The sequence below is a fragment of the Anolis sagrei genome, chromosome X (genome assembly GCF_037176765.1).
Source record: "Anolis sagrei isolate rAnoSag1 chromosome X, rAnoSag1.mat, whole genome shotgun sequence".
Taxonomy (NCBI): Eukaryota; Metazoa; Chordata; class Lepidosauria; order Squamata; family Dactyloidae; genus Anolis; species Anolis sagrei.
This window is the reverse complement of record NC_090034.1, coordinates 33995547-34010004: the sequence shown is the minus strand read 5'-3', so window position 1 is coordinate 34010004 and position 14458 is coordinate 33995547. Positions and strand designations below refer to the sequence as shown.

Sequence of the window (14458 nt, the reverse complement as noted above, 5' to 3'; positions counted from 1 at the left end):
ATGCCTGGTGTGGAACACATCTCACCATGTTAAAGCAGTGGATGTCGTTCTTAATGAGACATGCCGCATTATCACAGCATGTCTACGGCACACACCACTGGAGAAATTATACTGTTTAGCCGGTATTGCACCACCTGACATCCAGCGGGAAGTAGCAGCCATTAATGAAAGGACCATTGACATCTCCAGCCCATCCTCTGTTTGGATATCAGCCAGCATGCCTACAACTTAAATCAAGAAACAGCTTCCTAAGATCTACAGAGATACTTGTAGGAACACCTCAGCAGGCGAGAGTCCAAAAATTGCAGGCTAAAACCCGGAACTTCCATCAGTGGCTGAGATGGGATGAGAGACTTCCCCTGGGCACACAAAAAACTGGGTGACTTGGAAGGCGCTGAACAGACTGCGCTCTGGCATCACAAGATGCAGGGCCAATCTTCATAAATGGGGCTACAAAGTGGAGTCCACAGCATGTGAGTGTGGAGAAGAGAAAACCACAGACCACCTATTACAATGCAGTCTGAGCCCTGTCATGTGCACACTGAAGGACCTCACAGCGACACCAGAGGCACTCCAAGTGGCCCGCTACTAGTCAAACAATATTTAGTATAATGCCAATTTTTTTAAAAATACATTACAACTGTACTCTCAATTCACGTCTGACAGGATAAAAAATGCATGCATTTCCATCACTTACACACTTTCCCTCATATTCCCCATTGACTAAACCAGAGCTTTGCAAATATTTCGTGTTGGTGTCACACTTTTTAGACTAGCATCATTTTGCGACACAGTAATTCAGTTCAACTAGCAAACCAGAGGCTAAACCAACCCCTATAAAAAGCTACAGACACATATATACCTTGTGATAACAAAACATATGGTGACACAACCTATCTCATGAATGAAAAGAAGAAGAAGAAGAAGAAGAACAACAACAACAACAACAACTTCTTTATTTTTCTATCCCGCCTCCATCTCCACAAGGGGACTCGGGGTGACTTACATGGGGCCAAGTCCAAGCAACATACAGATTAAAAGCAAAGACAACAGGAACAACAACAACTTCTTTATTTTTCTACCCCGCCTCCATCTCCACAAGGGGACTTGGGGTGACTTACATGGGGCCAAGTCCAAGCAACATACAGATTAAAACTTGTGCGCCAGCTGCGCCCGTACCTTGGGAAGGCTGACTTGGCCACGGTAGTCCACGCTTTGGTTACATCCCGTTTAGACTACTGCAACGCTCTCTACGTGGGGTTGCCTCTGAAGACTGCCCGGAAGCTGCAGCAAGTACAACGTGCGGCAGCCAGATTACTAACAGGTGCTGGGTACAGGGAGCACACCACTCCGCTGTTACACTAGCTCCACTGGCTGCCAATTAGCTTCCAAGCACAATTTAAAGTGCTGGTGTTAACCTATAAAGCCCTAAACGACTCCAGCCCGGTTTACCTCTCCGAACGTATTCTCCCCTACCAACCATCAAGATTACTAAGATCGTCTGGAGGGGCCCTGCTCTCGGTCCCACCGGCCTCACAAGCGCGGCTGGTGGGAACGAGGGACAGGGCCTTCTCGGTGGTGGCCCCACGACTCTGGAACTCTCTCCCGCCAGAGGTCAGAACCGCCCCAACAATCCTGACATTCAGGAAACAGGTGAAGTCGTGGTTATGGAGACAGGCTTTCGAAGAATGAGACAACGATTTGGATGGAAGACGGTGTATATTCGATATTCGATTTTAGTATGACGACTGACCACTGTAGTTTTAAAGTATGTGCTTTTTAAATGTTTTATTGTAATGTGTATTTTGATATTTTACCGATTGTATGTGTTTTTATGGTTGGAAACCGGGCTGAGTCCCTCTTATGAAGTGAGAAGCTCGGTATATAAAACTTTGAAATAAATAAATAATACATAAAAAGCAAAGACAACAGAAAATTACAAATTAAAATAGCACAAACAGCATAACAGTAATAAACAAGTATCAAGCAACAGCAAACCCATTCTGGGGGGGAGGGGGGGAGGCCAACATACAAATTGATTAAAAAGTAAATAGTTCAATAAGGTGGATAGGAACATAAATGGCACAGGAGATATCATGAGAACAGCGCAATTAAACAGGATCAGGATCATCTCAGTTTAACTTACATATATGAGTAATGATGTAATATAGGAATTCAGATTAAATGGTGAAAACAGATTACAGTCCAATCGTTTGTCATAGGGGTCATCAGTCGAAGGCACAACGAAACATCCATGCCTTTTGATCCTTACGGAATGTGGCTAGGGAGGGTGCCTGCCTAATCTCCCTAGAGATAATTAAATCACACAATATCAAAAGATGAGAAATAAAAATTAGCAGACTTGTTACAATAAAAGAATTCAGATTAAAATAATAGATACAAATACTAAATAAAACATAATTATACCAAAAAACATAATTGCACAAAAACATATACCCTAAACAATTAAAATGACCAAACTGCAAAAGGTGCCATGCATCAGTCATAATTCAAAGTAGACCGTAGCAGCCATAAAGTGCTAATTGTGCTAGTCCACCTCTTCCCCATACACTAATCTATGTAGGTGTATTTTCAGAAGTTTCTTGAAGGAGGGGAGAGTGGGGACCATTCTTATTTCTTTAGGGAGTTCCAGAGGTGGGAACTCCCTAAAGATCACAGGGAAGGCCCCCTTTCTCATTCTCACCAGCCCCACCTGTGATGGGGGTGAGACTGAGAGCAGGGCCTCCTCCGCTGACCAAAGTGGTCTATATAGGGAGATGCGGTTAGACAAATAGCCTGGACGCGAGCCATTTATGGCTTTATAGGTAACAACCAGGACTTTGGATTTAGCTTGGAAGTGGACCGGAGGCCAATGGAGCTGCCGTAACATGGGATTGGTTCTCTCCCTGTCCGGAGCCCCAGTTATTAACCTGGCTGCCAATCTCTGAACTACCTGTAGCTTCTGAACTATCTTCAAAGGCAGCCCCATGTAGAGAGTGTTGCAGTAGTCCAGATGGGATGTGACTAAGGCGTGAACTACCATATCCAAGTCAGGCATCTCAAGGTACGGGCACAGCTGGCACACAAGTTTTAACTGTGCAAAAGTGCTCCTAGCCACTGCTGACACCTGAGGTTCCAGGGTCACTGATGAGTCCAGGATCACCCCCAGACTGTGAACCTTTGCCTTCAGAGAGAGTGTAACCCTGTCTAGCACAGGCTGTAACCCTATACAGTGTTACCTCACTTATTCCATTCCAGGACCACCCACAATAAATGAAAATCTGCGAAGTAGGGACATTCCACCCACTCGGTGGAGGCCTCCTCCTCCTCGCCACCTTTGCTGCTCCCAGCCTCGGAGGCCCATTGGGCGCCGTTGATGGCACTGCCAGGCTGGGCTGAGGCCTCCGAGGAAGAAGAAGGAGGCCGCCACCGTTGAGCCCGGAGACAAGTCCCAGGGTACAGCCCAGCGCCTGGCTCCCCCTCCCCTTCACCTCTTCTGCCTCTTCACCCCCCCCCCCCCCCGGCGAAACGGCAAGTCCACAATAAGCAAACCGCGAAATAGCAAGGGAACACTGTACTCTTTTCTGCCTTGCAACTGACCAGAACTACCTCTGACTTGTCTGGATTTAGTTTCAGCTTGTTGGCCCTCATCCAGTCCATCACTGATGACAGGCACTGGTTCAGGATCAGAACAGCATCCTTGGCTTTTGGTGGAAAGGAGTAATAGAGTTGGTGTCATCGGTGTAAATTTGACACCAAAGTCCAAAACTCCTGATGATTTCTCCCAGTGGTTTCATGTAAATGTTAAACAGCATGGGGGACAGAATTGAACCCTGAGGAACCCCAGAGTCCACCGGCCAGGGAGTGAAACAGGAATCCTCCAGCACCACCTTCTGGGTCTGGTCCTCCAGGAAGCACCGGAGCCACTGCAGAACAGTGCCCCCAAGCCTCATCCTAGAGAAATGGCCCAGAAGGATACCACGGTAGATGGTATTGAAAGCTGCTGAGAGGTCCAGGAGAACCAGCAGGGACACACTCCCCCGTTTAACTCTCTTCGTAGATCATCCACCACGGTGAACAATGTAGTTTCATTTCCGTAACCAAGCCTGAAACCAGATTGAGATGGATCCAGATAATTGATTTCATCCAAGAAACTTGGGAGTTGTGATAGCCTTCATAGATGCATAATCTGGAACTGAATAAGATTTTTTTCCATCTCGGAGTGGAAGGGACGTTGGTGGCACCATTCATGACTTCTCCACGGCCTTTACATTGTCTTGGTCTGACCTTGCCATGACTTAAGCACAATGGCCTGAATCCAGGGGAAATTTGTCATGCGCAAGTCCCATTGTAATCAATGGGACAAGTTCATTGTATTCGGGAATTGACTGTGGTTATGTTGTCTTTGGATTTGGGCCAATGTTCAGTCTCTGTTAAAAAAAATACAGCTGAACTGATGACATTGATAGAGGAAGCTGATGGGTGGAACAGGGAAACAGTTGCATAGGTGTTGCGGGAAAGACAAACAATCCTGTTGAGACCTTACTTACTTTTTTATTTAGGCGATCCCTCGCTTTCCGAGGATGATTGTCTTCCAATAGTCTTGTGGGTCCGTATGTGGCTGTGGAGCCCTATTCTTGCTCTGCATCTTCTTCCGCAGTGAGGGCATTGGTTTCCAGGTGGAAGGCAGTCTCGGCTGGGGTTGGCTTGACGCGCCTTCCTCTTGGCACGTTTCTCTTTTTCACCCTCCACTTGTGCCTCCTCAAATTCTGCAGCACTGCTGGTCACAGCTGACCTCCAGCTGGAGTGGTCAAGGGCCAGGGTTTCCCAGTTCTCAGTGTCTATGCCAGAGTTTTTAAGGTTGGCTTTGAGCCCATCTTTAAATCTCTTTTCCTGTCCTCCAACATTCCGTTTTCCGTTCTTGAGTTTGGAGTAGAGCAACTGCTTTGGGAGACAGTGGTCAGGCATCTGGACAATGTAGCCAGTCCAGCGGAGTTGGTGGCTGGTGGTCTTTGCTTCTTCCAGCACGCTGACGTTTGTCCGCTTGTCTTCCCAAGAGATTTGCAGGATTTTCCGGAGGCAGCACTGATGGAATCGTTCCAGGAGTTGCATGTGACGTCTGTAGACAGTCCACATCTCACAGGCATAGAGCAGGGTTGGGAGGACAATAGCTTTATAAACAAGCACCTTGGTATCCCTACGGATGTCCCAGTCCTCAAACACTCTCTGCTTCATTCGGAAAAATGCTGCGCTTGCAGAGCTCAGGCGGTGTTGTATTTCGGTGTCGATGTTGACTTTGGTGGAGAGGTGGCTGCCAAGATAGTGGAAATGATCAACATTTTCTAATGTTACACCATTAAGCTGTATCACTGGCATTGGAGAGGGGTTGGCTGGTGCCTGCTGGAAAAGCACCTTGGTTTTTTCAATGTTCAATGACAAGCCGAGCTTCTCGTATGCTTCTGCAAAGGTGTTTAGAGTGGCTTGTAGATCTTCTTCTGAATGCGCACAGACGACGTTGTCATCAGCATACTAGAGTTCTATAACATGTTGTTGTAACCTTGGTTTTGGCTTTCAGTCTGCTGAGGTTGAATAGCTTGCCATCTGTCCAATAGATGATTTCCACTCCGGTGGGAAGCTTCCCATCAACAAGGTGAAGTATCATAGCGATGAAGATGGAGAATAGAGTTGGGGCAATAACACATCCCTGTTTGACACCCGATTCCACCTTAAATGGGTCACTTTGGGAGCCACTACTGTCCAAAACTGTTGCCATCATGTCATCATGGAGGAGCCGCAGGATGTTCACAAATTTGTTTGGGCACCCGATTTTTTGGAGGATGGTCCAGAGAGCGCTGCGATTCACTGTGTCGAATGCCTTTGCAAGGTCGATGAATGCCATGTACAGAGGTTGATTTTGTTCTCTGCATTTTTCTTGGAGCTGTCGTGCAGTGAAGATCATGTCCACGGTTCCTCTGGAGGGGCGGAAGCCATTCTGGGATTCTGGGAGGGTGTCCTTTGAGAGGGGTAGAAGGCGGTTTGCAAGGATTCTTGCGAGGATTTTCCCAGCAGAGGTTAGAAGGGAGATACCTCGATAGTTTCCGCAGTCTGTTCTTTCCCCATTTTTGAAGAGGGTGATGATGGTGGCATCCTTGAAATCTGCTGGGATTTTCTCGGTCACCCACACTTTTTCTATGAGCTGGTGGAGTTGGTGTGTCAGCTCAGGTCCTCCCTCTTTAAAGATTTCAGCAGGGATCCCATCAGGTCCTCTGGCTTTGTTATTCTTTTGTTGGCTGATGGCATTGCTGACTTCTTCCAGACTAGGCAGTGCTGCAAGCTCAGCCCTGGTTTGTTGTTGCGGGATTCGTGAGAGGACCTCTTCGGCCACATTGGAGCTATGGTTCAGGAGGCTTTGGTAGTATTCTTTCCAACGTAGTGCAATTGAGTTTTGGTCCTTCAGGAGTTTGGTTCCATCTGATGAGAGGCTGTGTGCCATGGTTTCTTGGTCCATAGATGACCTTTGTGGCTTTGAAGAATCCCTGAGCATCATGGGTATCTGCCAGGTGTTGGATTTCTTCAGCCTTCTTTGCCCACCAGATGTTCTTGAGTTCTCTTGTCCTTCTTTGGACTTCAGCTTTTGCACTGGCGTAGATCTTTTTCTTAGCAGCACAGTTGATGTCTCTCTGCCATGTTTGGAAGGCTTTCCTTTTCTTGTCAATTAGCTGTTGGATCTCGATGTCATTTTCGTCAAACCAATCTTGATGTTTCTTGGTTTGATATCCAATAGTTTCTTCGCAGGCTGTGATGATGGAGGTCTTCAGTTTGTTCCAATGTTCCTCAACATTTTCGGGGTGTTCTGTGGGTAGATGGTTCTTGAGTGCTGTTTGGAGATGGGCTCGTCTGGAGGGCTCCTGAAGGGCTTGGGTGTTCATTTTGCGCCTTGTCTTTCTTCCTTGGAGCCTGCGCTTGGGGGCAATCTTGAGAGCCATCGTTGATCGGATTAGCCTGTGGTCAGTCCAGCAGTCATCAGCACCTGTCATGGCTCTTGTGAGGAGCACCTCACGGCGGTCTCTGGCACGTGTGATTACATAGTCTAAGAGGTGCCAATGCTTTGACCGGGGGTGCTTCCATGATGTCTTGAACTTGTTTTTCTGGCGGAAGAGCGTGTTGGTGATGACAAGGTTGTGTTCCGCACATTTGGTGAGAAGCAGGATGCCGTTTGAGTTGCTCTTTTCCGATGGTCCCTGGCCACAGGTCGAAGTCTCGCCCGACTCTTGCATTGAAGTCCCCCAGGAGGATGATTTTGTCCTCCTTAGGTATCCCCGATAGGACGGTGTCCAGCTGACAGTAGAATTTCTCCTTGATGTCTTCATCAGCATCTAGTGTTGGTGCATAGGCACTTATGATGGTTGCCTGTTGGTTTTTTGGCAAGATCGATTCGGAGGGTTGAGAGCGTTGATGCCAGTGGGTGCTTCGGTCAGATGTTTCACCAGATCATTCCTGATAGCAAAGCCAACTCCGTGCAGTCTTTGGTCTTCTTCAGGCAGTCCCTTCCAGAAGAAGGTGTAGCCTCCTTTTTCTTCCTTTAGCTGTCCCTCTCCTGCTCTCCGGGTCTCTTGAAGGGCTGCTATGTCGATGTTAAAGCGTCCCAGCTCCCTTGCAATGATGGCAGTTCTGCGTTCAGGACATTCGCTGTCACTGTTGTCCATCAGTGTCCATACATTCCATGTACCGAAGTTCATATTTCTTTTTTGGCCGCAGGGTGGTGACCCCACTGGACGCGGCAGTCCAGTCAGGGATGAGAGAGGCAGACTATGTTTAGGACACCTTTTCTAGCCCCCTCCCCATGTGGGGTGAGCAGAGTGGGTCCTCAATAGGGCTGCTCAGTCGCGGATACAGCTGCCGAACTACTCAACTGCCTCGGACCTTGAGGTAGAACGACTGAGTCTGTACCCACCGCCCATGTGCCAGTCTGTGACTAGAGGCTTCCAGATTTCACAGTCCTGCCCCCGTCGCCACTCGCTGATCACCATGGGACCTTGGTTGGTTGGTTTTTATTTTCTTTGGAAGACGCCTTTGCGTGAGTTTTTTTAATGTGTGGAGGTCAGTGCACAACTGATCAACACACAGTCTTCACAGAGTGAGGTTCCACTGGTGATGTAGTTTAACACAATGACCGTGGCTTCTCAGTCTGTTGCAGCCTTCTTCCGCCTTCACAGCCGTTGTAACATGTGCCATGTTATCCTCCGCCTGCTCCGCCGTTGAGGTCTTTGGGTCTTCGGACTGTGCTTGGTCTGGAACCTCCCCCGCGGCCACTCCTGGGAGTGCACGACTCCAGTTGTTGTGCCTACAGGTTCATCGGAACACGCAAGCCCCCTCACCACGACAAGGTGACAGTCCATCGAGGGGGTGTTGAGACCAATGCTTCTGAAATTAGGCAAACCAATCGTAGCTAAGTAGGAGTTTTCCTAAATAAGAGCCTTACCTGTGGAAAAGTGCATTATTTAATTTGCAACTAACTAGTGTTTTTTTTCTTTCTTTTCCAGACCCCCAAAACCTGTGAGAACTTCATTAAACTATGTAAGAAGAATTACTACGATGGAACCATTTTTCACAGATCAATTCGCAATTTTGTGGTGAGTATTATGGAGTCAGTATGGAGGTATTTTCCCTGCCAAACAAGAGATCTTAAGTGAGACTGCTTTGTGGTAGGATTTCCTTTGGACTAGAATCTGCCACAGGCATAAACTAAGGCTGGCGTTAATAGGGAACCCAGTTGCCCTTCCCAAGTAAGAGCAATGACACCTTGTGGAACATACTTCAGCTTGTCATCACCCATCCCATCAGGAATCGCGTTCTTTAATCTTCTTCATATGTGCCATTTCAAACTTGAGTGTGATGTGTGATGCAAGCCCCTGAGCTGCATCATCTGCAGTGAGCATCATCATATTTGGCCTTCCAGATTATTTGGATTTCTAGTTCTAGACGTGCTCAGTCTTCATGGCTTATAGGGCCATCTAAAGTAGAGGTGTCCAACCTGTGGCCCTCCAGATGGTCTCCAACTCCCAGAAGCCCAGACTAGCTTGTCCAGTGCTCAGGAATTCTGGGAGCTGAAGTCCAAAACACCTGAAGCACCGAAAGGTTGGACACTCCAACCTAAGGAACTTTATTTGTGTGCGTATTCAATCAACGTTGAAAAGCTGACAACATTTGTGGGCACACCTCCACGTGATCTTGTCCCCATGAGTGGCAAAGGCTGAAACAAGGGGCCTGCTGTATTTGGGGAGCAATTAAGACCCATAATCATATAAAAGAGATTACCTATATCAGTTTAACCACATTACATTCCTGTTTTGATTCTGCAGATCCAAGGGGGCGATCCAACTGGCACAGGAACAGGTGAGCCCATTGGCTTTTGCTTGATTTTTCTGATCCATATTCTTTCGTGCCTACCTCACGACTTCTTTGTAGTTTAAACAGATGGACCCGTGCTCTCTTTAATCTACCCTCTGATTCCTTGAAATGAAAAAAGTCAACATTTTCAGGATGAAATCAGATTAAATTGAGACTTGGAGTCCTGTTTTATGCCTGTCAGAAACCCAATAAGGCAAAACATATTTCAGGTCAGTTATTTGCAGGGTTCGTGACAATTTAAAGCCAACTAACGTGGTTTAAAGTACATTTAATACCATGGCGATACAAATGAAATCTACTAGGCTCCAAAGACAAACATATTTTACTTGGCCTTGGTGTGACCATAGCATTGCTGCCAACTTGGTCCCACAACTTGTGATATCTCTGTAACAAAATGTGTATGCCACTCCTTTGTAGAACTGACAATGCAGATTACAAGAGGGGACTGGGGCATGCCGAAGGTGTTGCTATTGGCCTATATCCAGTTATTAGTCCCAACTGGAGAAGAGCCATTGAGCAAATGGAGCTCATGTAAGCATTAATTTACAAGAATTGTTGTGGTTAGGACTAAGTGTTGTACTTGGGCCATTGCATTGGTCTTTAAAACAAAAGGGCAAAAATTGGCACCAAATTGGGAGAGATAGCCAATATTCCAGAAGTCAGGAGCAAAATTCAAAACGATCTTAACAGATTAGAGAGATGGGCCAAAACTAACAAAATGAAGTTCAATGGGGACAAATGCAAGATACTCCACTTAGGCAGAAAAAATGAAATACAAAGATACAGAATGGGGGATGCCTGGCTTGACAGCAGTACGTGTGAAAAAGATCTTGGAGTCCTTATGGACAACAAGTTAAACATGAGCCAACAGTGTGATGCTGCAGCTAAAAACCCTCGGGCTGAGAGTGGCGGTTAACAAGTGCAAATAATAAATAAATAATAAATAATAAATAAAAAAGCTAATGGGATTTTGGCCTGTATAAATAGGAATATAGTGTCTATCTAGATCCAGGGAAGTCATGCTACCCCTTTATTCTGCCTTGGTTAGACCACACCTGGAATCACACTGTGTCCAATTCTGCGCACCACAATTGAAGAGAGATATTGACAAGCTGGAATGTGTCCAGAGGAGGGCGACTGAAATGATCAAGAGTCTGGAGAACAAGCCCTATGAGGAGCAGCTTAAAGAGCTGGGCGTGTTTAGCCTGCAGAAAAGAAGGCTGAGAGGAGACATGATAGCCATGTATAAATATGTGAGGGGAAGTAATAGGGAGGAGGGAGCAAGCTTGTTTTCTGCTGCCCTAGAGACTAGGATGCAGAGCAATGGCTTCAAACTACAAGAAAGGAGATTGCACCAGAACATTAGGAAGAACTTTCTGACTGTGAGAGCTGTTCAGCAGTGGAACTCTCTACCCTAAAGTGTGGTAGAGGCTCCTTCTATGGAGGCTTTTAAACAGAGGCTGGATGGCCATCTGTCGGGGGTGCTTTGAATGAGATTTTCCTGCTTCTTGGCAGGGGATTGGACTACATGACCCACGAGGTCTCTTCTAACTCTATGATTCTAAGGGGAGCCTGCTTTTAAGGGACAAGGCAAAATGATCTTCCACCAATCACTCGGTTGATCTATTCAGTATTGTTGTTCTGTTGTTCTTTTCCATCCCTACCTGAAGACCAGCTGGTATTGAACTTGGGGCATCCTGCCCAAAACGTTGGTGCTGTATCTCTTGAGCTGTGGCTCTTTTCAAGTTGGATGCATTTCTATAGGTTTTTTTTTTCCTCTTTCTGGCTGCATTGCCTTCTCCAAGCCCACTGTGGAGTTGGGCTATTTTGAGAACTGTCAGATGAGAAAATGCCATCTCCCTGAACAAGGGCCTGGTTATGAAAGATGCTTGTGGAGTTGCTCATGGCCACTTCCATCTCTGCTCAGGCTTGTTGCTTTGCCGCTGGTTGGCATAAAGGTCTCGCTGACCCTCTCCCAATTTCCCGCCTTTGCTTGCCTCGCTTGGTGGAAACCTTGACAGGAGGGTCTAGAAAATTGAAATACAGCTCCAAAAGCTGACTCACCAATAAATTGAAAATTCCTGAGGGCATTGTTTACACTGTTTACAATCCACTTGACCTGCCCTCTCATTTTTAGCAGAAATGAGCTCCGTGGACATTGAGATGAGAGGGAGGGAAAGGAATGTAGTGAAGTATCTATCTCATTAGATTCAGATGTTTTGCTGATGTCCCTGTGTTGCTTCCTCTATAACTAGTCCGTGTGCTTAATCACAGATATCATTGTCAACAGATTTTTTTTTCTTGATTAGAAATTTTTCCATTTTAGTGATATTTACTGCAACTCAGTCAACAAATTGTGCAAATTATAAAAGTTGTAACAGTACCTATACTTGAAAAAACACCAACACTCCACTTCTGTAGTAATGAAACATCTCTGGAAGTTTTCAAACAGGCTTTGATTGTGCGTTCCTGCCTAGCTGAAGGAGGTTGGGCTGGATGCCCTTTGGGGCACTCTTACTTTACCGTAGTAAAGTATAAGCTGCCTGGAACTCCAGTGGAGTCTCTTTCTCTGGAGGTTTTTGAACTGAGGTTGAATGTCTGTCTGTTGGGAGGGCTTTGACTGTGTCTTCCTCCTTGGCTGATGGGGGTTGGGCTAGATGCCCTTTGAGGGTCTCTTCTTCCTCCTCCTCACTCTCCTCCTCCTCTGCCTGCCACGGCTTGCAGGAGCAGTCATCATCATGATTCACAAATCTCTTTGGGGTATAGTGATACCTTGACTTAAGGGTTTAATTTGTTCCGTGACTGAGCTCTCAACTTGAAATGCTCTCATCAAAGCCCTACAAAAAACCCTAATTTTTTCATTATGTGTTTATAGATAACTAGCGGTCCCCTGCCACGCGTTGCTGTGGCTCAGTCTGGTGATCTGGAAAATAAAGTAATGAGAAAGTGTTGGTTTCTAATATATGTAATGTCTTTATGCTTCTGGGTAAACAGTATTTCTTGCTGTTTCTTTGCCAGTGTTGATGTGGAGATTGTCTGGTTTGCCAACTCTGAAACATGCAACATATAATTGTCCTTCTTTAGGGGTCCCTTTCAAATCTTTGATTCTGCATCTGTCATATACATATGTGTGTGTGAGAGAGAGGGCCTGGATGGCCCTTTGTCAGGAGGGCTTTGATTATGTTTTCTTGCCCTGGTGAAGGGAGTTGGACTGGATGGCCTTAAGGCAGCATTTCTCAATCTGGGGTTTGGGACCCCTGGGGGGGTTGCGAGGGGGTGTCAGAAGAGTCACCAAAGACTACCAGAAAACACAGTATTTTCTGTTGGTCATGGGGGTTCTGTGTGGGAAATTTGCCCCAATTCTGTCGTTTGTGGGATTCAGAATGCTCTTTGATTGTAGGTGAACTATAAATCCCAGTAACTACAAATTCCAAATGTCAAGGTCTGTTTTCCCCAAACTCCATCTGTGTTCATATTTGGGCATATGGAATATTTGTGCCAAGTGTGGTCCAGATCCATCATTGTTTGAGTCTACAATGCTCTCTGGATATAGGTGAACTACAACTCCCAAACTCAAGGTCAATGCCCACCAAACCCTTCTGTGCTTTCTGTTGGTCATGGGAGTCCTGTATTTTTATTTATTTATTTGACTTGTATACCGCTACTCCCAATTTGCCTCAGAGTGGTTTACAGCAGTAGATTAAAACAATACAATTAACTTTAAAATACAATAAAAACAAGAACAGACATAGTCCCGAGTTATTCACCCATCAAAAGCTTGTGGAAGAGAAAGGTTTTACAGGCTTTCCGAAAAGCAAATAGGTCTTGGATAGATTGGGTTTCAACTGGCAAGGCATTCCATAAATAAGGGGCTACAATCGAGAAGGTCCTCTGCCTAGTACAGAACAGGTGATAAGTCCGTATGCCACGTTTGGTTCAATGCCATAATTGGTGGAGTTCAGAATGCTCTTTGATTGTAGGCGAACTATAAATCCCAGCAACTACAATTCCCAAATGACAAAATCAAAAAAAAAATGAGTGAAGGTGGGTTGTTAGGTGCATGCTGTCCAAATTTGGTGTCAATTGGCCCACTGGTTTTTGAGTTCTGTTAATCCCACAAACGAACATTACATTTTTATTCATATAGATAAATAATGTATAAATGCATATTCACATGGAACAAGAAAGAAAGAAAGATCAACTTTAAAATGGTAGAAGCACAAAGTTGTGGCAAGGAAGCATAAAGTGAAAAGGCAGAAGCATCCTTTTCTTCTTCATCTTGTCCTCATTCTAGACTCCCTTTTCTTTCTTCATGAAGCCAAATATACCAGGAATAAAAACGCACACAAAATCAACTAACCCAAAGTTCCTCAAATCGGACAAGAGCAAAGCAGACAGCAATCTCCCAAAGTGGACAACAGCATGAAGCCCGGAGACTGCTCCCTTGAAGCCCTAAAGCCCTGGACTCTGGCACTAGCATTCCCTCTGGCACTAGCTCTTAACTCAAAATGCTGCACTTATGTCAAAGCAAAACCAGGGTCGAGCAATGATTCTTAACTCAAAATGTTCTTAAGTTGGGACACTCTAAAGTCGAGGTTCCACTGTAGGACCTTACTCGTTGCCTTAGTGGATTTAATTCTTGGATGATAATAATAATAATAATAACAATAATAATAATAAACACCTTTGTTTATATTCCACCCTCATTCTCCGAGGGGACTCAGGGCGGATTACAACAAAAGATGGCAAACATTCAATGCCAGTTCCAATACATAAATAACAACATAAAGCAATCAATTAATCCACATCTAACATAACAGATATTCAACATTAATTATATAAACAACACATTAACATTCATTTAAAATCATTATTAAAATATAATACAGCTGATGAAGCCAGTGAAGTCAACGGGATAATCTAAGTTGAAAGCCAACTGAGTCAGAGTGCAGTGACAAATTCAGAACAGGACTATTAAGTGACTGTGAACTTCTAGCCATCCTCCTCTCCATATGTCAATGTACAGAAATAAGTTTTAATTGTTTTT

General features: G+C 45.4%; 1 protein-coding gene across 1 annotated transcript in view; it reads left to right on the top strand.

The window, feature by feature from the left end:
* Positions 1 to 14458, top strand: part of PPIL2 (peptidylprolyl isomerase like 2) — a 99352-nt gene that overhangs the window by 61655 nt on the left and 23239 nt on the right. Inside the window, exons 13-14 of the mRNA XM_060785902.2 lie at positions 8544 to 8633; positions 9363 to 9396. Of these exons, the coding sequence (XP_060641885.1) occupies positions 8544 to 8633; positions 9363 to 9396 (124 nt within the window). The remainder of the gene's footprint in view (positions 1 to 8543; positions 8634 to 9362; positions 9397 to 14458) is intronic.